Below are 23041 nucleotides of genomic sequence, written 5' to 3' on the forward strand. Positions count from 1 at the left end.
ATGAGCTTTTACTCAGACTTCAAAGCTCCAGAATAGCTCAAATTAGCTCCACAACCTCATCGTATTTCGGAATCGCTCCTACAAAGCATAAAACACACACTCAGTGCAAAATAATACCATTTAAAGTTCAAACACTAGTAAAGTGCAGCATATTAGAGTTCAATTAATGGCCAAAATACGCAATTATAACCTATCATCAACACCCTACACTTAAACCATTGCTCGTCCTCGAGCAATCAAACTACACTTCACTTAAAATACTACCTTTTTCAACAACTCTCAAGACTCATCACACCAAGACTCTTCAAAACAGATTAAGCACAATACTGTAACATTTTAACCTCAATATTTGACTCAAAAGCACCAAGCATTATCTATAACCCGCTCACTTACTCTAACACAGAGGTCAAGTATTACCTTTCCTTCGTGAATCCAGTGCCCTCACACAACCATAGAGAGTAATTCCACACATAAAAGATATTACGAATAATTAGGAACTCAAGATAGAAAGAATTCACTCACTCTCAGAAATAACATTCATATGCCACAAAAGACGTACCATAGGCTTGCCCGTAGTGTATTACTCTACTAATTGAGTTCATTTATCAAGGATCATTTAGGAATTTAATTGGTTGTAATGTAGGCTGCGGAACGGGTAGGATACATTTGGATATGAGAGTGACTACACCTCCCTAAGCACTTTTAATACATATACTTAACAATTCAAGACCCCACACTTATGTCAAACTATACTCCACATTCACATCAATATATATTTTAACTCCCTACTTCTTTAAGCACAATTAGATCAAGGGTCACCACTATCAAAGAATATTTTGCACAACATTTCACTTTTTTCTTTCTTCTTTTTTTTTTCCAATTCAAGTGGCTCTTACTTTTTCAAACTAGTGCACCTGTCTACTTATTTCATTAGTTCCACTCAAAAGCCAAACCAACCACCCCACACTTCAACTTTTACAAAGTTCACAATAATTTCAAGTATTCATGGGAGGTAAAAGGTTCAAATAAAAGGGTCAATTCAAATAAATGGGTAAGGCTTGTAATGTGGTTGCCAAAGAAACAAGATTACATACTCAAAGGGGTTAACTAAGATATATAACAATTAGGTGGATAAGGCATATAACTCGCTCAACAAAGAAATGCCTATATCACTTCCAAGACTAAATAAACTACTATTTCACTTTGCAAACACACATGGCAAGTTCTAGATATCAAATACAATGCACAGAATAAAACAAAACCTCACCCACACATGGAACATACTCACTCAGGATCAGACTCATCAAGATGCTCTAGTCAAAGCTGTCAAGCAAAGTCAAGAACATACAATTTAAGGTACTTCTACGAGAGTCAAAAACTGAGCCTAAGCGTCACAACTAGAGCACTCACTATTCTCCAGGCATAAAAGAGTCAATATATGTTGCCTTCCATTCAAATCAGAGCTCAAGGTACCTACTCCTAACACACAAAAATAACTAACTACACCCGGTTCAATCAAAACTCTTAGAAAAGAACCGCGACACAAAGAAAAACCAAGGGGGAATTAACACACTACCTAACAAGAGAAATTTTTTTTATCTTTTTCTTTCGAATTTAATCTCTCAATAAACCCGTCGAATGATATCCATCGTCGGGAAAAATCGAAAAATTTAAGTATTTTATGTATTTTTGTTTTTTCATCTATCTCTAACTACTGAAACAAACAACAACAAACTACAACTACCAAAAACAAAACTCATATACATACAACATACAAATATTCCCCATCCCACACTTTAAATGGTGGCATATACCCATGACATACAAAGAAAAATGCAAAGATGAAGAAAACTCCCTTGATCAAGTCAGTCCGTGTCGGAGACGGTTCTGGGGTCCAGATGACAAGCTCGGCCAAGTGCACGCATCCATGTCATGATATTCCTCTCGGATTTGGCATTCTGTGTAGCAAGGGCATCCATTCGAGCTCCCAAGTCAGTGACAGAGGTACGCATCCTTGCCATTTCCTGCTCTAAAGCTCTCATTCTTGTGTTCCAACCACCACCTGAAGTTACCCCAACACCCGGCTCATGTGGTGGAGAAGCAGCGACATCCTCATTTCCCTCTTCAGGTGCATCACATTCCTCGCTATCCGCCTCGACGAGCCCAACAGGATCCTTCTCGATTATAACTTTATCAGCCAGGAATTTATGTTCGCGCTTTATTTTTCCATCCAAGTCCCTGTTTTTCGGCACTCATGCCCCACGACATAACTGAGTGACTAATGATGGGAAAAAGAACCCATACCTCTACACAAGACAACGAATAAATATCTCGGCCTGAATGATCTGAGCCATATCAAAATCGTGGCCATTGACAAAACACCAAATCAGAGTCGCCCGAGGACCATTCACCTCAGTGGTGTTTCTTGAAGGCAGCAGGCGGTTATTGATAATGTAGAGCCAGCACTTCCCTTCAAACGTCAGCGAAGCTGAGTGAAATTTCCGCCCCTCTTTTATCCACACTACCTCCTTGCTAGGTACACGAATGGTTACGAAGAACAAGCGCTACAGGTATGGTTCTCTGTTATGCGTGGCATAGTAGTCAACTATATCCGGATCTTCCATGAATTCCGAAAAATGATAGGCCCTTCGGATGGCCTCTTTGGAGAAGTCCACCCTCTTCTTCCTAACTGTGCAGACATGGGCGTCATGTTCCGGGCAGTTTGCATAAAACTCCCGAACAACCATTAAGTTCGCATCATCAAGTTCTTCAAAAAATATCCCCAAGTCGCGCCTGACCAATTCATGATACACATGAGGATAGTCATTCTGGAGGGACCCAATATCAATTCCCCTATCCGGTATGGGCTTCTTACTTGCCTTATGTTGAAATCGTTCCTGGGCATCCCAGGAGACGAACTTGTTCTGATCATACGGGCGAGCAGATGCCAAAGCTCATGACCGGGATGTGCCCGCTTGACCACTTGTGGAGGCACCTGTGGTTTTTCGCTTCTTGGATGGCGCCATAGTACCTGCAACAAACCGCCAACTATTAGTTAATGAATCACATGGCGAACCAAGAGAGGCTACTCAGACTTCACCCTTACACTTGGTCACAACATTACACCCATAATCTAATTGAGGTAATTACACAAACACTTAATAAGCACAATTCTACGAACCCCCCTACAAATTAATTCCAGCCCTAATTAGACCAAGGATACACCAATGTCACACCCAGCCACTTTATGGTCAGTATCTATGTTGAAACTCGTCTTCCACCCCACAAGAAAAGGAGCATAAAAAACAAAATCTGCAACAACACAAGTAAAATAAAATACAACAAACTAAGAAAATAGAGAGAGAAAGTATCTCACTTACCTGAGGGGACTCGGGAGAGAAATCTCGTGAGGTTGAGTGAAAGGAGAAGAGGAGGGGTGGTGGTGTGTGTCTTATAGAGAGGGGATGAGAGAAGGGGGTCGAATTAGGGTTGTTTAGTGTAGGGGAGAAAAAGAGGGAAATTTTAGAATTGAGGGTTTTGAGAGGAAAAAGTCCAAAATTAAAAGGAAAAGGGAAAAACTTACCTGATGCGCGGTTGCGTACGTGAGGCAGTACACAAGTAAAAGTGCGTGGTCACCCCATCAGATGCGCGGCCGCGCATATCTCGCATCATATAACATTTCCTGTTGCGCGACCAAATGCACGAGGTGTCCCCCCAGGTGCGCGGTCGCGCAAGAATACACTTAAAAGGGGTTTTTAGACACCTTAATTCCTACCTTCCGCGACATGTACCTTCCTGTACCTACCACATCATACTATACACTAATTTCTATCTATTCTGCACTATAAATAAAAGTGAAAAGTCTAACTAATAGAAGAGTTAGAAGTAGTTCTGAGTTATAGTCGTCAGTTTGACTCAACCAGGCATCCTCAACTGATTTTGATGCTCGAGGATTGCTGAGAAAATCCTCCAGCAATTTACGATTTTAGTTTGTGCCCATTCACTTTGAAACTTTCCATTATGTCCTCTATCTGGATCTCAATTTTCCCATATGGTGATACATGTTTCACCACATACGGTCTAGACTTAAATTTTCTGGGGAACAATCTGAGTCTACTATTGTATAGTAAGACTCTGTCCCCTTTATGAAACTCCTTTGGCTTAATGAGACGATCATGCCACCTTTTAGTCTTTTCCTTGAAAATCCGTGCATTTTCATACGCGTCCAGTCTAAACTCCTCCAATGCATTCATCTGCGCCAACGTATATACACCTGCAAGACTAAGATCAAGATTAAGCATCTTAATTTCCCAATAAGCTTTATGTTCTATCTCAATAGGTAGGTGACATGATTTTCCATACACTAGTTTTAATGGTGAAGTCCCTATGGTTATTTTGAACGCAGTTCTGTACGCCCATAGAGCTTCTTCCAACTTTACCGACCAATCCTTACGAGAAGCACTAAGCGTCTTTTCAAGAATTCGTTTAAGTTCATGGTTAGCCATTTCGACTTGCCCACTAGTTTGGGCATGGTACGGGGTTCCCGTGTTGTGTGTGACCCCATACTTGGACACCAGTACAACAAACTGCTTGTTCACAAAGTGTGACTCGTTGTCACTGATAATCACTCTAGGTGTCCTAAAGCGGGTAAAGATATTTTTCCTTAAGAATTCGCACACCACCCGAGCATCATTGGTCCTAGTAGGGATTTCTTCGACCCACTTAGAGACGTAGTCAATGACTACTAGGATATACTCATAAGAGTGTGACGATGGGAACGGACCTATTAAGTCAATGCCCCAAACATCAAAAAGTTCACATACCAGAATGGAGTTGGGAGGCATTTCGTCCCTCTTGATAATATTACCTGCCCTTTGACACTTGTCACATGCAGCTACATACGCTCTCGCGTCTTTGTACAAGGTAGGCCAAAAGAAATCGGCTTCCATGAGCTTTGCTGCAGTATGATTCCCGCCATAGTGTCCTCTAGCTGCTCCATCGTGGCAATGAGACAGAATGCTTTCCATTTCTCCTTCTGACACATATCTTCGAATAACACTATCTGCATACAGTTTAAACAAGAAAGGGTCATTCTAAAAATAACATTTTACCTCACCTTGCAGCTTCTTTTTCTGATCGGAGGTCAATTCGTGTGGTAGCCACCCACTAGCCAAGAAGTTGGCTATGTCTATGAACCATGGTGGTGTATCGGAGACTGATGCAATGGAAAAAATCTGCTCATCTGGGAACTTTTCCCGAATGCCCACCGCTTCAACATGTTATTTCTCCAATCGCGACAGGTGGTCATCCACTTGATTTTTTGTGCCCTTCCTGTCCTTGATTTCTAGAGCAAATTCTTTTAGCAACAATACCCACTGCATCAGACGCGGTTTAGACTCTCTCTTACTCAGCAAATATTTCAGTACTGAATGATCAGTATACACTATTACCTTTCTTCCCACCAAATAGGATCTGAACTTGTCGAAAGCAAAGACTACTGCAAAGAACTCCTTCTCCCTAGTAGCATAGTTCACTTCAGCATCATTCAAGGTCCGGCTTGCATGGTAAATAGGTCGGAACAGTTTATCTCTCCTCTGCCCCAACACTGCTTCTACTGCCACATCACTGGCGTCACACATTATCTCAAAAGGCTCACTCTAGTTAGGAGTCACCATTATGGGGACACTCACTAGCTTCTCCTTGATCAGTTCAAATGCTCTGAGACACTCCACATCAAATACAAATTTTACATCCTTGGCAAGTAATGTAGTCAATGGCTTGGTAATGCTAGAAAAATTCTGATGCTCTTCACTGAGGTCAGTGGCGGGATCTTGGCTATCATATCTACTTTAGCTCTATCTACTTCAATACCTTTAGTTGTGACTTTATGGCCCAGGATTATCCCCTCTTTAACCATGAAATGACATTTTTCCCAGTTGAGTACTAGGTGAGTGTCCTCACATCGTTTCAGAACACGTTTGAGGTTCCTCAAGCAATCTTTAAAGTCATCTCCAAATAGAGTAAAGTCGTCCATGAACACTCTAGACACTTCCCATTCAAGTCTGGAAATATTGACATCATGCATCTCTGAAAAGTAGCTGGTGCATTGCATAGTCCGAAAGGCATTCTCTGCAAGCAATGGGTATTTTATTATACCCTGAATATCTATCTAAGAAGCAATAACATCCTCACCCTACCACCTTCTCCAATATCTTATCAATGAAAGGAAGAGGGAAGTGATCCTTCTGTTAGGAATTAGCTCATTGTCCTCATCTTGTACCACCGTCATGCCCCATTTTTCGGCACAGCCTGTACGGGGCTAATCCATTGACTGTCAGAGATGGAAAATGTTATGCCAGCATCCAGCAATTTGAGTATCTCTTTTTGAACCACCTCCTCAAGATTTTTGTTCAATTTTCACTTGGGCTGCACTGTTGGTTTACTCCCTGCTTCTAATAGGATCTTGTGCATACAGATTGTAGGGTTGTTCCCCTGAATATCGGCTATACTCCAACCGATTGCCTTTTTATGCTCCCGCAGTAACTCTACAAGCATGTGTTCCTGTTTACCTGTCAAATCAACAACAACAATCATGGGAAAAATGTTAGTCTCCAAAAAAGCATATTTCAAATGTGTCGGGAGTACTTTCAATTCCAGCTTCGGTTTGCTCTTTTCTTTCTCGAATTCTTCTTCATCTACCACCCGGTTCTCATATTCTAGCACCTCAACTTCCTTCTTGATTTCAGAATCTTCATCCTCTATTGTGCTTGATTGACTAATGCATCTCTCTAGTGAGCCACCTACCAGCTTATCCAGTTTGTGATGTTCAGCTAACTCTCCGCCGTATCTAGTTTGAGATATGCATAGGCAGATGCCTCATCACATGGGTATTTTATCATTCTCTTCATTTGAAATACCACTTTTTCTTTTCCCACTCGTAGCATGAGTTGCCCCTCATATATATCAAGAAAAGCTCGGCCAATACAAAGGAATGGTCTCCCCAAGATTAGAGGTACCTCCTTATTCACTTCCACATCTACTACAATGAAGTCTAGTAGGAAAATAAATTTGTCTACCCTTACTAGAATGTCCTTAATTATTCCCTCCGGTATGATCGTGGTCTGATCCGCCAGCTGCAAGGATACCGACATATATTTGATTACTCCTAGCTCTCCTTCCAATTTCTTGAATACCGATAATGGCATCAAGTTAGTGGATGCACCTGAATCGCACAAGGCTTTGTCAAAATATTTGCTACCCAACGAGCAGGGTATAGTGAAACTTCCAGGATCCCCACACTTCTTAGGAATTTTGTTCTGTAGAATGGCACTGCAGTGGGCATTGAGTTTGACCACTTTCGCTTCCTCAAGCTTCCTTTCGCTTGAAAGGATTTCCTTCAGGAATTTTGCATAGGCTAGCATCTGTGTGAGCACCTCCGTGAACGGGATGTTCACATACAATTGTTTTAGCATCTCCAGGAATTTCCATAAGCATTTGTCTAATTTCTACCGCTTCATCTTTTGAGGAAAAGGTAACAATGGCATGTGCTTGCTTTCCTCAACTGCGTTGTTCACCTTTTGCTTGCTATGCAAAGAAATATTTGCTGAAACTCTTTCCTTAGCAATTGATTTTGAACTAGAAATGTTACTTTTATCCTTTAGGTGGGCCCTACTTAGGATGACTAACCTTTCCTAAAGGATTATAATTTGGCTACCTAAATGTAATGAATCTAATTCATTACTTGGGGCTGCTATGTTGGGTTCCTTGGTCTTATCCTAGGTTATTAATTAATTATTCACTAATTTTAATTAACTTTCTAATTCCCCCATTAACTAATAATCCATAAAATTAAGAATTATCTCAAAATACTTAAAATACTATTCACTTTTAATACACTTTATGTACCCTACTATCGTGGTCATGTAGTACCTTGTATGGCACTAGTCCATAAATACCGGGTACTATAGCTCGCACCGTATTTTATCCCAAATCGACAATCTTCAACGAAACTCATTTTCTTTGATTCGTTTACCCTTTAACCTTCACGGCACTTTACTTATCACCTATTATAAATAGCATAAATGCTTATAAACTCAAGATAATCTCATCCTCGAGTCTACATCAATTATCTGAAGACGAAACTTTAACCCACGAAAATGCGAGATGTAACAGTTATGTGATAAAGTTTGGTAGTTCCTTGGTGTCTTAGAAATCAAAGAGATAACAAATTATGTCAAGGAGCTCAGCTAAAGCTGAGTACAAAAGCATGGTTGTTGCAACTGCTGAGCATATGGTCACTTGGTTTGTTTAAAGAGTTGGGTGTGAAGATTACACAACCAGTGACAATCCTTAGTGATAGTAAATATGCTATTCAGATTGCAGCAAATCCCATACTTCATGAACAGACAAAACACATATAAATCTATTGCTATTTCATTAGAGACAAGATCAAAGAAGGGGTAGTTCAAGCAATACAAGTGAATACAAAGGAGGAGCAGGCAGATTTTCTAACCAAAGGCTTAGGAACTGCTCAACATGTGCATCTACTCGACAAGCTTGGAGTGCTTAACATTCTACACCCTCCAACTTGAGGGGGCATATTGTGATATAAAATAGCACATGTATTAGTCACGTGTCTTTCTGTTAGGTGGCAGTTATTAGTAAGTTGTCCAATAGTTAGTTGCTGAACTAAAATTAGTTGGCTAGTTAGACGAGCGTAAAACCAGTGTATAAAACTTAGGCTCGCTAGTCAAAGATAGTATAGTATTAAATTGTCCCCACATGGATTGGTTTAAATAATGTTCTAATAAATCTTCATCTCATCACTATCCAGGATAATAAACATTTGATTGATGTTATTATCGACTACAAATAAAACTAAGATTATTAATTGTAAGAAACTAATCACACTTTAATGGCTAGTAGCAACAATTGAATATCAGGGTGAGAAGTACGGGTTGTGACAAGATATGTGATCAACTATTGTTCCGGGTAACTCTGGGTTAAGTTCATTCTTAACTTCTATTGACTCCTTCGATTTCAATAGATGATTAGGCTACTTTAGGGATTCAAATTCTTCTTCCGAATGAATGAGTTTCCTTTGATCAACCTAATAATTGGTCCTATGAACATATGCACAAAAACGTTATCCACATGAATAGATCTGATCAATGTAAGGAAGAGGGAAGTGATCCTTCCTTGTTGCATCATTTAATCTCCGGTAGTCTGTGCACATCCTCCACTTAGTGACTTTTCTGGTAGGAATTAGCTCGTTGTCCTCATCTTGTACCACCGTCATGCCCCATTTTTTCAGCACAACCTGTACGGGGCTAATCCATTGACTGTCAGAGATGGAAAGTGTTATGCCAACATCCAGCAATTTCAGTATATCTTTTTGAACCACCTCCTCAAGATTTTTGTTCAATTTGCGCTTGGGCTGCACCATTGGTTTACTCCCTTCTTCTAACAGGATCTTGTGCATGTATATTGTAGGGTTGATCCCCTGAATATCGTCTATACTCCAACCGATTGCCTTTTTATGCTCTCGCAGTAACTCTATAAGCATGTGTTCCTGTTCACCTGTCAAATCAACAGCAACAATCACGGGAAAATTGTTAGTCTCCAAAAAAGCATATTTCAAATGTGTCGGGAGTACTTTCAATTCCAGCTTCATTTTGCTCTTTTCTTTCTCGAATTCTTCTTCATCTACCACCTGGTTCTCATCTTCTAGCGCCTCAACTTCCTTCTTGATTTCAGGATCTTCATCCTCTGTTGTGCTTGATTGACTAATACATCTCTCTAGTGAGTCACCTACCAGCTTATCCAGTTTGTGTTGTTCAGCTAACTCTCCACCGCCTCTAGTTTGAGACATGCATAGGCAGATGCCTCATCACATGGATATTTTATCATTCTCTTCATTTGAAACACCACTTTTTCGTTTCCCACTCGTAGCATGAGTTGCTCCTCATATATATCAAGAAAAGTTCGGCCAATACAAAGGAATGGTCTCCCCAAGATTAGAGGTATCTCCTTATTCACTTCCATATCTACCACAATGAAGTCTACTAGGAAAATAAATTTGTCTACCCTTACTAGAATGTCCTCAATTATGCCCTCAGGTATGATCATGGTCTGATCCGCTAGCTGCAAGGATACCGACATATATTTGATTACTCCTAGCTCTCCTTCCAATTTCTTGAACACCGATAATGGCATCAAGTTAATGGATGCACCTGAATCGCACAAGGCTTTGTCAAAATTTTTGCTACCCAATGAGTAGGGTATAGTGAAACTTCCAGGACCCCCACACTTTTTAGGAATTTTGTTCTGTAGAATGGCACTGCAATGGGCGTTGAGTTTGACCACTTTCGCTTCCTCAGGATTCCTTTCGCTTGAAAGGATTTCCTTCAGGAATTTTGCATAGGCTGGCATCTGTGTAAGCACCTCCGTGAACGGGATATTCACATACAATTGTTTTAGCATCTCCAGGAATTTCCATAAGCATTTGTCTAATTTCTCCAGCTTCTTCTTTTGAGGAAAAGGAAACAATGGCATGTGCTTGCTTTCCTCAACTGCGTTGTTCACCTTTTGCTTATCAACATCCTTGTTGCTAACATTCTCATTGGGCAAAGATCCACCGATTTTCTGTTCTTCAGCTATCTTGGTTGAGTTGATCTCCTTCTCATCCCTTGGTTTTGCCTTTGGCTCTGCTAATGTTTTCCAACTCCTGGGAGACACAAATTTGATTGTCTCTTTTGGATTCTTTTCAGTGACTGCCGACAAAGTCCCCGACGCCCTTTCTGACAACAATGTTGCAAGCTGCCCTATTTGTCTTTCCAGATTTCGAATGGTTGTGCCTTGCTCCCTGATAGCGGTACCTTGAGTCTCAAGTTTTTCATCGGATTTATTTATAAATGCCTTCATTAGATCTTCTAAACTTGAGTTGTTGGGTTGTGGAGGTTGGTATGGTTGCCTATGTTGAGTTTAGAAACCAGGAGGTCCTTGTACTGGTGCTCTGGGATTTTGCTACTGCCGTGAGTTCAAACTACCAATTGAAGAACTCCATGAGAACCTTGTATGTCTCTGTCTCATCGAATTGAAACTACCACCTCCTTGATAGTTGCCTTTGTTGAAGTTCCCCACAACATTGATTTTCTCAGCTGTAGCTTGATATTCATGTGTCGGGTGTTCCAATCCACAGATGTCACATCCCAACTGTGGTTGATTTTGCACCTGATCTAGCGTCAGTTTATTGATGTCCTTAGCCATAGCTGCAATTTGGGCCTGCATTTCCACCGACGATTTGTAACAAGCTGACCAGTCATCTCCAAAGTTATAGCACCGTTTCCCCCATTTCTGCTTTTTTTTTGTTCTTCAGCTATATTATGATATGTCGGGTTAGTTGGTTCGGGTCCGGAGTGGTTTGAAAGTGAATTGAGACACTTAGTCTCTTTATTAGAAGCTTAATTTAAAAAGTCAACCAGATGTTGACTTATGTGTAAACGATCTTGGATTTAAATTTTTATGGTTCCATAAGCTCCGTTAGGTGATTGTGGACTTAGGAGCACGTCCGGAATGTGATTTCGAGGTCCGTATGAGAATTTGGCTTGAATTGGCGAAAGTTGGAAATTTGGCGATTTTGGTCGGCAGTGGAAATTTTGATATCGGGGTCGGAATGGATTTTCGGAAATTGGAGTAGGTTCATGGTGTCATTTGTGACATGTGTGTAAAAGGTCATTTAGGCGTGGTTTGGTAGAATTCGGCGTCGTTTGTGAAATTTGGAAGTTTAGGAGTTCGTAGGCTTGAATCCGAGGGTAATTTGGTGTTTTGATGTTGTTTTGAGTGATTCAAAGGTTCGACTAAGTTCGTATGATGTTATGGGACGTGTTGGTATGTTTGGTCGAGATTCCGAGGGCCTCGGGGTGATTCCGGGTGGTTAACGGAAGAATTGGAGTTAATGAAATGCATCTGAAGTTGTTGGTTGTGGTGTTTCTGCACCTGCGGAGTGGGAACCGCAGGTGCGAGGCCGCAGGAGCGAAGGAAGAGCCGCAGGTGCAGCTAAGGGAGACCTGGGCTCAGACCACTGGTGCGATGGAAATCCCGTATCTGCGGTGGTCGCAGAAGCAGTTTGGGAGGCACAGATGCGCAGATGGATCGTAGGTGCGACTTGGGTCCCGCATCTGCGATGACCGCAAATGCGGTCAAGTGATCGCAGGAGCGGAGTCTGGCTTTTAATAAATTTCCGCAGAAGCGGAGCCCGGTGCACAGATGCGGTTCCGCAGGTGCGGAACTAGGACCGCAGGTGCGGTTTTCATTGGGCAGAAAATCCCAGCTCGTGGCTTTGTCTTCCATTTTCAATTTTGGACTTGGGGAGCTTGGGAGAGAGGCGATTGTTCGAAGGTTTTCAAGGAGGACATTGGGGTAAGTGATTCTAACCCGTATTGGTCTAATTTCCGTGAATCTATGGCTTTGTTCATCATTTAATTAGGGATTGGAATTGGAAATTTGGGGATTTAGGGCTTGGGAATTGGAGAGTGAACTTTGGGGTTTTGGAGGGGCAATTGAGGCCGGATTTTGGTAAATTTGGTATGACTAGACTCGTGAGTAAATGGGCTTTCGGGTTTTGTGATTTTTGTTGGATTCTGAGACGTGGGCTCGGGGGCCGGGTTTGAGTCGATTTCGGATTTTTGCTATAATTTGGTATTTTTCTTGTGGAATTGGTTCCTTTAGCCTATATTGATCATATTGTATTGCTTGTGGCTATATTCGGGACGTTTGGAGGCCGATTTGAGAGGCAAGGGCATCGCAGAGTAGGATTTTTCTTGGTTTGAGGTAAGTAACGCTTCCAAACTGGGTTCTAAGGGTTCGAAACCCCAAATTATATGTTATGTGATTGGTATTGAGGTGACGCACATGCCAAGTGACGGGCGTGCGGGCGTGCACCTTGAGAATTGTGGCCTGGGTGATTCTGTGGCACCGTTTAGTGACTCTATTCTGTTAATATCCATGCTTTCAACATATGATAAAATAATTAAGGTGTAAATCATGCTAGATATCATATTTAGGCTTTGTGCTGGTATTGGTTGGACCTTCAGCGATCGTTTCTTGCTGTCATCTCACTAGTTTCATTTACTATTCCATACTCAGTCATGATCATGCATTTTTATGTCATATCTCGGTCTTAGTTATTTATTGATTCATCATATCATTGTTCCGGGTTGTTTTCATGACATTGTGAGCCCGTGGTGAGACTGGAGACGTTGATGACTGAGTGAGGCCGAGTGCCTGGTTATGAGTGAAAGTTATGGAATCGGGCTGCACGCCGCAATGGTTATATTGATGATTATGATAGCGCTTGGGTTGTAGGAGCCACTCTAGAGTCTGTAACACACCCCCATTGAGCGCGGATGGTATTATTGAGAGATGGATTTCCCTGGACATGGATTTGTTCGAAGTACTTGATACCTGGAGATGGATTTCTCCATAAGGTTGGATTTCCTTTTTTCCTCGGTACTGGTGACTTATAGTCAGTATTGTATATGTTTCGGGATGGATTTCCCTGGACCGGATGGACATATACAATATCGAGTGGTTGGATACTTGAGAGTGGAGCACATGGTGCATTTTATACAGTCGGTGCATTGGCATGTAGAGATAGCTGAGTTTTATACCTTACACTATTCAGATTTGTATTTCCTTTACTGTGTGAGCTGTATATTTGACTTGAAAGCATGCCTACATTTCTGCACATTTATTTTTGTTATACCTGTTGAGGTTGAGTTCGTCACTACCTTTCAATCCAAAATTTGTACTTGTTACTTACTAACTTGGTGTACTCACATTACTCCCTGCACCTCGTGTGCAGATCCATGCGATACCGGTTGTAGCAGCGGTTGCTTATTGAGGATTCTAGAGTTTTGGAGACTATCAAGGTAGCTGCACAGTGTTCGCGGGCCTTGACTCTCCTTCTTTATCTTTTTCGTACTTTCAACTTGACTCTCATTCTTTATCTTTTTCGTACTTTCAGTTTATATCTCTAGACACTGTAGTAGACTGTATTTTTGATCTAGATGCTTATGTACTCAGTGACACCCTGGTTTTGGGCTGGATTGTATCACTTTGGGAATTACATATATTTTAAACAATTTTTCTTAAATGTTAAATGCTTTCGTTAACGTTTTCAAACTTATTATTGTTGGTGTTGGGTTATTGAGTTGAGGCTGGCCTAGTTCCACGATAGGCGCCATCACGTAAGTAGATTTTGGGTCATGACAAGTTGGTATAATAGCCTAGGATACATAGATCTCACGAGTCATGAGCAGGTTTAGTAGAGTCTTGCGGATCGGTACGGAGACGTCTGTACTTATCTTCGAGAGGCTATAAAACCCTTAGGAAACTCCACATTCTTGAATTCTAGTAACTAAACATCTGTTTATTCTAGTAACTAAACATCTGTTGTTTCATTCTCTCACAGATAGTGAGGACTCGTACTACCGGGTAGGATGGACAGCCACCAGTACCACCAGCCAGGGCCGTGAGAGGCCGAGGGTGCGGTAGGGGCAGAGGTACAACCCGCACAACAGCTGGGGCAGTACCTGCAGATCCACCAGTTGCCCCAGATCAGGACCAGATTCCAGTTGTTGATGCACTAGCTCAGGCACCACCTGTGCCTATTGTGATTCCAAGCCTTCAGGAGGCCTTAGCTTAGATTCTGACCGCGTGTACCAGTCTTGCTCAGGCGGACTCTGTTCCGGCCACAGCAGCCACTTCTCAGGCCAGGAGAGGTGCTCAGACTCCCATGCTCGCACACCAGAGCAGGTGGTACAGGTATTCCAGACACCGGGAGCACCACCAGCCCAACCGGTTATAGCTGCTGAGGACTATATGGTTCCTGCTATGCCTGAGGATGAGCAGCGTAGATTGGAGAGGTTTGGGAGACTCCAGCCTCTATCTTTCAGTAGTGCAGAGGGAGAGGATGCACATGGTTTCTTGGATAAGTGTTAGAGGATACTCCGTACAGCAGGTATTCTGGAGACTAGTTGTGTCTCATTTATTACCTTTCAGTTCTCTGGGGCTGCACTCAGTTGGTGGGAGGCTTACGGGAGGCGTAGGCCGGTCGGCGCAGCGCCCCTTACTTGGAAGCAGTTCTCCGTTATCTTTCTGGAGAAGTTCGTGCCTCAGTCCCGCATGGAGGAGTTGCGCAGGCAGTTTGAGAAGCTTTGTCAGGGTGATATGTCTGTGACGCAGTATGAGAGGTGATTCTCGGAGTTGGCCCGTCATGCTATTTGGTTGGTTCCCACAGATAGGGAGAGGATCAGGAGGTTTATAGATGGCCTCACTTACCAGCTGTGATTGCTTATGACCAGAGAGAGAGTGTCTGGTGCTACTTTTGATGAGTTTGTCGACATTGCTCGGCAGATCGAGATGGTTCGCAGTCAGGAGCGGGTCGAGAGGGAGGACAGGAGGCCTCGTGGACATGGTGGATTTAGTGGTACTCCTTCTGGGGGTCAGTTCCAGCATGGTGGAGGTCGCCCTTTCAGGCATGCTCAGACGGCTCGCCCAGTGCACCAAGGTGCATCATCCGTTCATGGGCCTCATGGTTATCAGCAGGGCCAGACATCATTCGGTGCGCTACCAGCTCAGAGTTCGTCACATGCACCATCAGCTCAGGGTTCATCTGTGTCAGGACCTTCTAGCGATTATTCTAGTGCTCAGGGTTCCCTTCAGTCCCCAGTGGCCGGTAGAGGTTGCTTTGAGTGTGGGGATTTGGGTCATATCAAGAGGTATTGTCTACGCCTGACAGGAGGTTCATCTCAGCAGAGAAGTCAGCCTTCGACTTCAGCACCAGTTCCTCCACCAACCGCTCAGCTAGCTAGGGGTAGAGCTCAGTCAGCTAGGGGTCGCCCGAGAGGGAGAGGCAGATCAGGAGGTGGCCAGGCCCGTTTCTATGCCCTCCCAGCCAAACCAGATGCCATTTCTTCAGATGCTGTGATTACAGGTATTGTTTAAGTTTCTCACAGAGATGCCTCTGTATTATTTGACCCTGGTTCCACTTATTCATATATTTCCTCGTATTTCGCTCATTTTCTAGATATGCCTCGTGAGTCTTTAGTTTTATCTGTTAATGTATCTACTCATGTGGGTGATACTATTATTGTGGAATGCGTATATCGGTCATGTGTGGTGACCATTGGGGATCTGGAGAGCAGAGTGGATCTTTTGCTGCTCATTATGGTCGATTTTGATATGATATTAGGTATGGATTGGTTGTCTCCATGTCATGCTGTTCTATATTGTCATGTTAAGACTGTGACGTTGGCGATGTCGGGGTTGCCGAGGGTTGAGTGGAGTGGTTCTATAGACTATGTTCCCAGTAGAGTGATTTCATACTTGAAGGCTCAACAGATGGTTGAGAAGGGTTGCTTATCTTATTTGGCTTTTGTGAGGGATGTTAGTGCAGAGGTCCCTTCTATTGATTCTGTTCATGTGGTGCATGATTTTCCGGATGTATTTCCTGCAGACCTGTCGGGCATGCCGTCTGACAGGGATATTGACTTCGGTATTGATTTATTGTCGGGCACTCAGCCCATTTCTATTCCACCATATTGTATGGCACCGGCAGAGTTGAAAGAGTTGAAGGGACAACTTCAGGAACTCCTTGATAAGGGGTTTATTCGGCCTAGCATGTCACATTGGGGTGCACCGGTTCTATTTGTAAAGAAAAAAGATGGTTCTATGAGGATGTGCATTGACTACAGGCAGTTGAACAAGGTCATGGTCAAGAACAAGTATCATTTGCCACGTATTGATGATCTATTTGATGAGCTGCAGGGGGCGAGGGTGTTCTCCAAGATTGATTTGAGGTATGGGTATCACCACCTGAAGATTCGGGATTCGGATATTCTTAAAACAGCTTTCAGGACCCGATATGGCTATTATGAGTTCTTAGTGATGTCTTTTGAGCTGACCAATGCCCCAACAACGTTCATGCATTTGATGAACAGTATATTCCAGCCCTATTTGGACTCATTCGTTATTGTATTCATTGATGATATCCTGGTATACTCTCGTATCCAGGAGGAGCATACCCAACATCTGAGGATTGTATTACAGAGACTGAGAGAGAAGAAGCTCTATGCAAAGTTCTCCAAGTGTGATTTTTGGCTCGGTTCAGTAGCATTCTTAGGGCACGTGGTGACCAGTGAGGGTATTCAGGTGGATCCGAAGAAGATAGAGGCAGTGCAGAGTTGGCCTAGACCGTCCTTAGCCACGGAGATTAGGAGCTTTCTTGGTTTGGCGGGCTATTAACGTCGCTTTGTGGAGGGATTTTCATCTATTGCATCGCCCTTGACCAAATTGACCCAAAAGGGTGCTCCATTCAGGTGGTCCGATGAGTGTGATGAGAGATTCCAAAAGCTCAGGACTGCTTTGACTACAACTCCAGTTCTAGTTCTACCGTCAGCTTTAGGTTCTTACACCGTGTATTGTGATGCTTCAAGGATAGGTATCGAATATGTTCTGATGCAGAAAAGTAGGGTGATTGCCTATGCCTCGCGCCAGTTGAAGACCCATGAGAAGAACTATCATGTCCATGATCTTGAGTTAGCAGCCACTGTCCACGCATTGAAGATTTGGCATCATTATTTATATGGGGTTCGTTGTGAGATCTATATTGATCACCGGAGTTTGCAGCACCTGCTCAAACAGAATGATCTTAATTTGTGCCGGCGGAGATGGTTGGAGCTTCTCAAGGACTATAATATCACTATTTTGAACCATCCGGGGAAGGCCAATGTGGTGACCGATGCTTTGAGTCGCCAGGCGGAGAGTTTGGAGAGTTTAGCATATCTTCCAACTACAGAGAGACATTTGGCATTGGATGTTCAGGCCTTAGCTGGCCAGCTTGTCAGATTGGATATTTCGGAGCCGAGTTGGGTATTGTCTTGTGTGGTCTCCATGTCTTCTCTTTATGACCGTATCAAGGAGCGTCAGTATGATGACCCCACTTTCTCGTTCTTCAGGACAGGGTTCAGAAGGGTGATGCTAGGGATCTGACTATTGGTAATGATGGCGTGTTGAGGATGCAGGGCCGAATATGTGTGCCTAATATAGATGGGATCCGGGAGTTGATTCTTGAGGAGGCCCACAACTCGCGGTATTCCATCCATCCGGGTGTCACGAAGATGTACCAGGATTTGAGACAACACTATTGGTAGATGCAGATGAAGAAGGATATAGTTGGGTTTGTGGCTCGGTGTCTCAACTGTCAGCAGGTTAAGTATGAACATCAGAGATCGGGTGGCTTGCTTCAGAGGTTAGAGATCCTAGAGTGGAAGTGGGAGCGGACCACCATGGACTTCGTAGTTGGGCTCCCACGAACTTCGAGGAAGTTCAATGCTATTTGGGTTATTGTGGATTGGCTGACCAAGTCCGCGCACTTCATTCCAGTTGGTACTACTTACTCTTCAAAGCGGTTAGCTAAGATTTACATCCGAGAGATTGTTCGCCTGCATGGTGTCCCAGTTTTCATCATTTCAGATAGGGGCACTCAGTTTACATCGCAGTTTTGGAGGGCCGTGCAGAGAGAGTTGGGTACTCAGGTTGAATTGAGCACAACCTTTCACCCTCAGACGGACGGACAATCCGAGCGCACTATTCAGATATTGGAGGACATGCTACGCACTTGCGTCATCGATTTTGGGGGTTCATGGGACCAGTTTATACCGCTCGCGGAGTTTGCATATAACAACAGTTATCAATCGAGCATTCAGATAGCTCCGTACGAGGCTTTATATGGAAGGAGGTGTAGATCTCTAGTAGAATGGTTTGAGCCGGGTGAGGCTAGGATCTTGGGTACAGACTTGGTCCATGATGCATTAGACAAGGTGAAATTGATTCAGGAGCGGCTTCGCACGGCGTAGTCTAGGCAGAAGAGCTATGCGGACAAGAAGGTCTGTGGTGTGTCTTTCATGGTCGGAGAGAAGGTTTTGCTGAAGGTATCACCCATGAAGAGTGTTATGAGGTTTTGGAAGAGGGTCAAGTTGAGCCCCTGGTTCATTGGGCCTTTTGGGGTGCTTCAGAGGATAGAGGAAGTGTCTTATAAGCTTACCTTGCCACCCAGCTTATCGAGTGTGCATCCAGTGTTTCACGTTTCTATGCTCCGGAAGTATATTGGCGATCTATCCCATGTTTTGAACTACAACACGATTCAGTTGGATAGTGATATGACTTATGATGTAGAGCTGGTGGCCATTTTGGAGCGGCAGGTTCGGAAGTTGAGGTCAAAGGATATAACTTCAGTGAAGGTGCAGTGGAGAGGTTAGCCTATGGAGGAGGCCACCTAGGAGACCGAGCGGGAGATGCGGAGCAGATATCCATACCTATTTGAGACTCCAGGTATATTTTTAGACCCGTTCGATGACGAATGCTTGTTTAAGAGGGGGAGGATGTAACGACCCGACCGGTCGTTTTGAGAGTTATAGCCCCGTTTCTCCCATTTCTGCTTTTTGTGTGCTTCAGCTATATTATGATATGTCGTATTAGTTAGTTCGGGTCCGGAGTGGTTTCGAAGTGAATTGAGACACTTAGTCTCTTTATTAGAAGCTTAAGTTGGAAAAGTCAACCGGATGTTGACTTATATGTAAACGATTTCAGATTTAAATTTTTATGGTTCCATTAGCTCCGTTAGGTGATTGTGGACTTAGGAGCACATCCAAAATGTGATTTGGAGGTTCGTAGGAGAATTTGGCTTGAATTGGCGAAAGTTGGAAATTTGGCGATTTTGGTCGGCAATGGAAATTTTGATATCGGGGTCGGAATGGATTTTCGGAAATTGAAGTAGGTTCGTGGTGTCATTTGTGACGTGTGTGTAAAATTTGAGGTCATTCGGACGTGGTTTGGTAGGTTTCGACGTCGTTTGCGGAATTTGGAAGTTTAGGAGTTCTTAGGCTTGAATCCGAGGATAATTTGGTATTTTGATATTGTTTTGAGTGATTTGAAGGTTCGACTAAGTTTGTATGATGTTATGGGACGTGTTGGTATGTTTGGTCGAGGTCCCGAGGGCCTCGGGGTGATTTCAGGTGATTAACGGAAGAATTGGAGTTGATAAAATGCAGCTCAAGCTGCTGGTTCTGGTGTTTCCACACATGCAAAGTGGGAACCGCGGGTGCGAGGCCGCAGGAGCGAAGTAAGAGCCACAAGTGCGGCTAAGGCAGACTTGGGCTCAGACCGCATGTGCGATGGAAATCTTGCATCTGCGGTGGTCGCAGAAGCGGTTTGGGAGGCGCAGATGCGCAGATGGATCGCAGATGCGGCTTGGGTCCCGCAGATGCGGTCAAGTGATCGCAGGATCAGAGTCTGGCTATTAATGAATTTTCATAGAAGCGGAGCCCGGTGCGCAGATGCGGTTCCGCAGGTGTGGTTTTAACCGGGCATAAAACCCCAGCTCGAGGCTTTGTCTTCCATTTTCAATTTTAGACTTGGGGAGCTCGGGAGAGAGGCGATTTTTCGAAGGTTTTCAAGGAGGACGTTGGGGTAAGTGATTCTAACCCGTATTGGTCTAATATCCGTGAATCTATGGCTTTGTTCATCATTTAATTAGGGATTGGAATTGGAAATTTGGGGATTTAGGGCTTGGGAATTGGAGAGTGAACTTTGGGATTTTGGAGGGGCAATTAAGGTCGTATTTTGATAAATTTAGTATGACTAGACTCGTGAGTGAATGGCCTTTCGGGTTTTGTGATTTTTGTTGGATTATGAGAGATGGGCCCGGGGGGGGGGGGAGCGAGTTTGAGTCGATTTCGGATTTTGACTATAATTTGGTATTTTGCTTATGGAATTGGTTCCTTTAGCCTATATTGATCTTATTGTATTGCTCGTGGCTAGATTCGGGACGGTTGGAGGCCGATTTGAGAGGCAAGGGCATCGCGGAGTAGGATTTTTCTTGGTTTGAGGTAAGTAACGCTTTCAAACTGGGTTATGAGGGTTCGAAACCCCAAATTATGTGTTATGTGATTGGTATTGAGGTGACGTACATGCCAAGTGACGGGCGTGCGGGCGTGCACCGTGAGAATTATGGCCTGGGTGATTCCGTGGCACCGTTTAGTGACTCTATTCTGTTAATATCTATGCTTTCAACATGTGATAAAATAATTGAGCTGTAAATCATGCTAGATATCATGTTTAGGCTTTGTGCCGGTATTGGTTGGACCCTCAGCGACCGTTTCTTGCTGTCATCTTACTAGTTTCATTTACTATTCCATACCCAATCATGATCATGCATTTTTATATCATATCTCGGTCTCAGTTATTTATTGATTCAACATATTATTGTTCCGGGTTGTTTTCATGACATTGTGAGCCCGTGGTGAAACTGGAAAGGTTGATCACTGAGTGAGACTGAGTGCCTAGTTATGAGTGATAGTTATGGGATCGGGCTGCACGTCGTAGTGGTTATATTGATGATTATGATTGCGCTTGGGCTGTAGGAGCCACTCCAGAGTCTGTAACACACCCCCATTGAGCGCGGATGATATTATTGAGGGATGGATTTCCCTGGACATGGATTTGTCCGAAGTACTTGATACCTGGAGATGGATTTCTTCACAGGGTTGGATTGCTCTTTTTCCTCGGTACTGGTGACTTATAGTCAGTGTTGTATATGTTCCGGAATGGATTTTCTTGGGCCGGATGGCCATATACAGTACCGAGTAGTTGGATACTTGAGAGTGGAGCACATGGTGCTTTTCATACAGTCTGTGCATTGGCATCTAGAGATAGTTGAGTTGTATACCTTACACTGTTCAGATCTGTATTTCCTTTACTGTTTGAGCTGTATATTTGACTTGAAAGCATGCCTACGTTTCTGCACATTTATTTCTGTTATACCTGTTGAGGTTGAGTTCGTCACTACCTTTCAGTCCAAAGTTTGGACTTGTTACTTACTGAGTTGGTGTACTTACGTTACTCCCTGCATCTCGTGTGCAGATCCAAGCAATACCGGTTATAGCATCGGTTACTGATTGAGGATTCTAGAGTTTTGGAGACTATCAAGGTAGTTGCACAACGTTCGCGGGCCTTGACTCTCCTTCTTTATCTTTGTCGTACTTTCAGTTTATATCTCTAGACACTGTAGTAGACTGTATTTCTAATTTAGACACTCATATACTCAGTGACACTCTAGTTTGGGGCTGGATTGTATCACTTTGGGATTTACATATGTTTTAAACAGTTTTTCTTAAATGTTAAATGCTTCCGTTAACGTTTTCAAACTTATTGTTGTTGGTATTGGATTGTCGAGTTGAGGCTGGCCTAGTTCCACGATAGGCGCCATCACGACGATTGATTTTGGGTCGTGACACGATTCTACTTTGTGTACCCCTGCTGATCTTCTTCAGTCCCCTTGATCAGTGGACCATTGTTCTGCATCTTCAGATAGTTCATTCAAAAGAGTGACAATCTCTTTAGGAGTTTTCTTTATCAGAGGACCTGCAACTGCGCTATTAAGCAGTTTCCTTGATGACAGGTTTAACCTGTCCCAAAAGTCCTGAAGTTGCATCCATTGCTCCATTCCGTTGTGAGGGCACCTCCGCAATAGCTCCTTAAATCTTTCTCATGCCTCAAACACTATCTCTCCTTCACCTTGGCTGAAATAATGAATCTCTTTCCTCATCCTCCCAGTCTTAGCAGCCGAGAAATATTTTTCCAAAAACTTGGTGGTCATCTCCTCCCAAGTACGGATTGACCTTGTGGGCAGACTTCTCAACCACTGCTTTGCATCATCCTTAAGTGAGAAAGGGAATGCTATGAGATAGATAGTATCATGTGATGCTCCATTGTAGCAGAATGTGTTCATAATTTCATCAAAGTCCATCAGATGGTTGTTGGGATCTTCATTGGGTTTGCCTCTGAAAATGCAATTGTTCTGAATGGTCTGGAGGACTCTCTGTACAAAATTGTTGGCATCGATGGGTGGGGGACTCACACTAGACTGTTGTTGGTTGTACACCGGTCTAGCATAATCTCCTAGCGATCTCCCAGGCAT

The 23041-nt window shown here is 43.3% G+C and overlaps 2 protein-coding genes across 2 annotated transcripts; both read right to left on the reverse strand.

Annotated features, from left to right (window-relative positions):
* Window positions 1-9145: 9145 nt before the first annotated feature.
* Window positions 9146-10923, reverse strand: LOC104109553 (uncharacterized). Its single transcript, XM_070199136.1, has 2 exons — window positions 9926-10923; window positions 9146-9857 (listed from the first exon to the last, which is right to left on the reverse strand). Exons 1-2 carry the CDS (start codon window positions 10921-10923, stop codon window positions 9146-9148), a joined length of 1710 nt encoding a protein of 569 aa, XP_070055237.1.
* An 11686-nt stretch (window positions 10924-22609) lies between these two features.
* Window positions 22610-23041, reverse strand: LOC138908468 (uncharacterized). Its single transcript, XM_070199137.1, has one exon. The coding sequence runs from the start codon at window positions 23039-23041 to the stop codon at window positions 22610-22612; it is 432 nt and encodes a 143-aa protein (XP_070055238.1).

Source organism: Nicotiana tomentosiformis, chromosome 3 (genome assembly GCF_000390325.3).
Source record: "Nicotiana tomentosiformis chromosome 3, ASM39032v3, whole genome shotgun sequence".
Taxonomy (NCBI): domain Eukaryota; kingdom Viridiplantae; phylum Streptophyta; class Magnoliopsida; order Solanales; family Solanaceae; genus Nicotiana; species Nicotiana tomentosiformis.

Coding starts and splice junctions, on each gene's coding strand:
- LOC104109553 (XM_070199136.1), bottom strand. CDS start 10,923: ATGAAGGCATTTATAAATAAATCCGATGAAAAACTTGAGACTCAAGGT. Junction 9,858..9,925: donor GTGGGAAACGAAAAAGTGGT/GTTTCAAATGAA, acceptor GTCTCAAACTAG/AGGCGGTGGAGAGTTAGCTG.
- LOC138908468 (XM_070199137.1), bottom strand. CDS start 23,041: ATGCCTGGGAGATCGCTAGGAGATTATGCTAGACCGGTGTACAACCAA.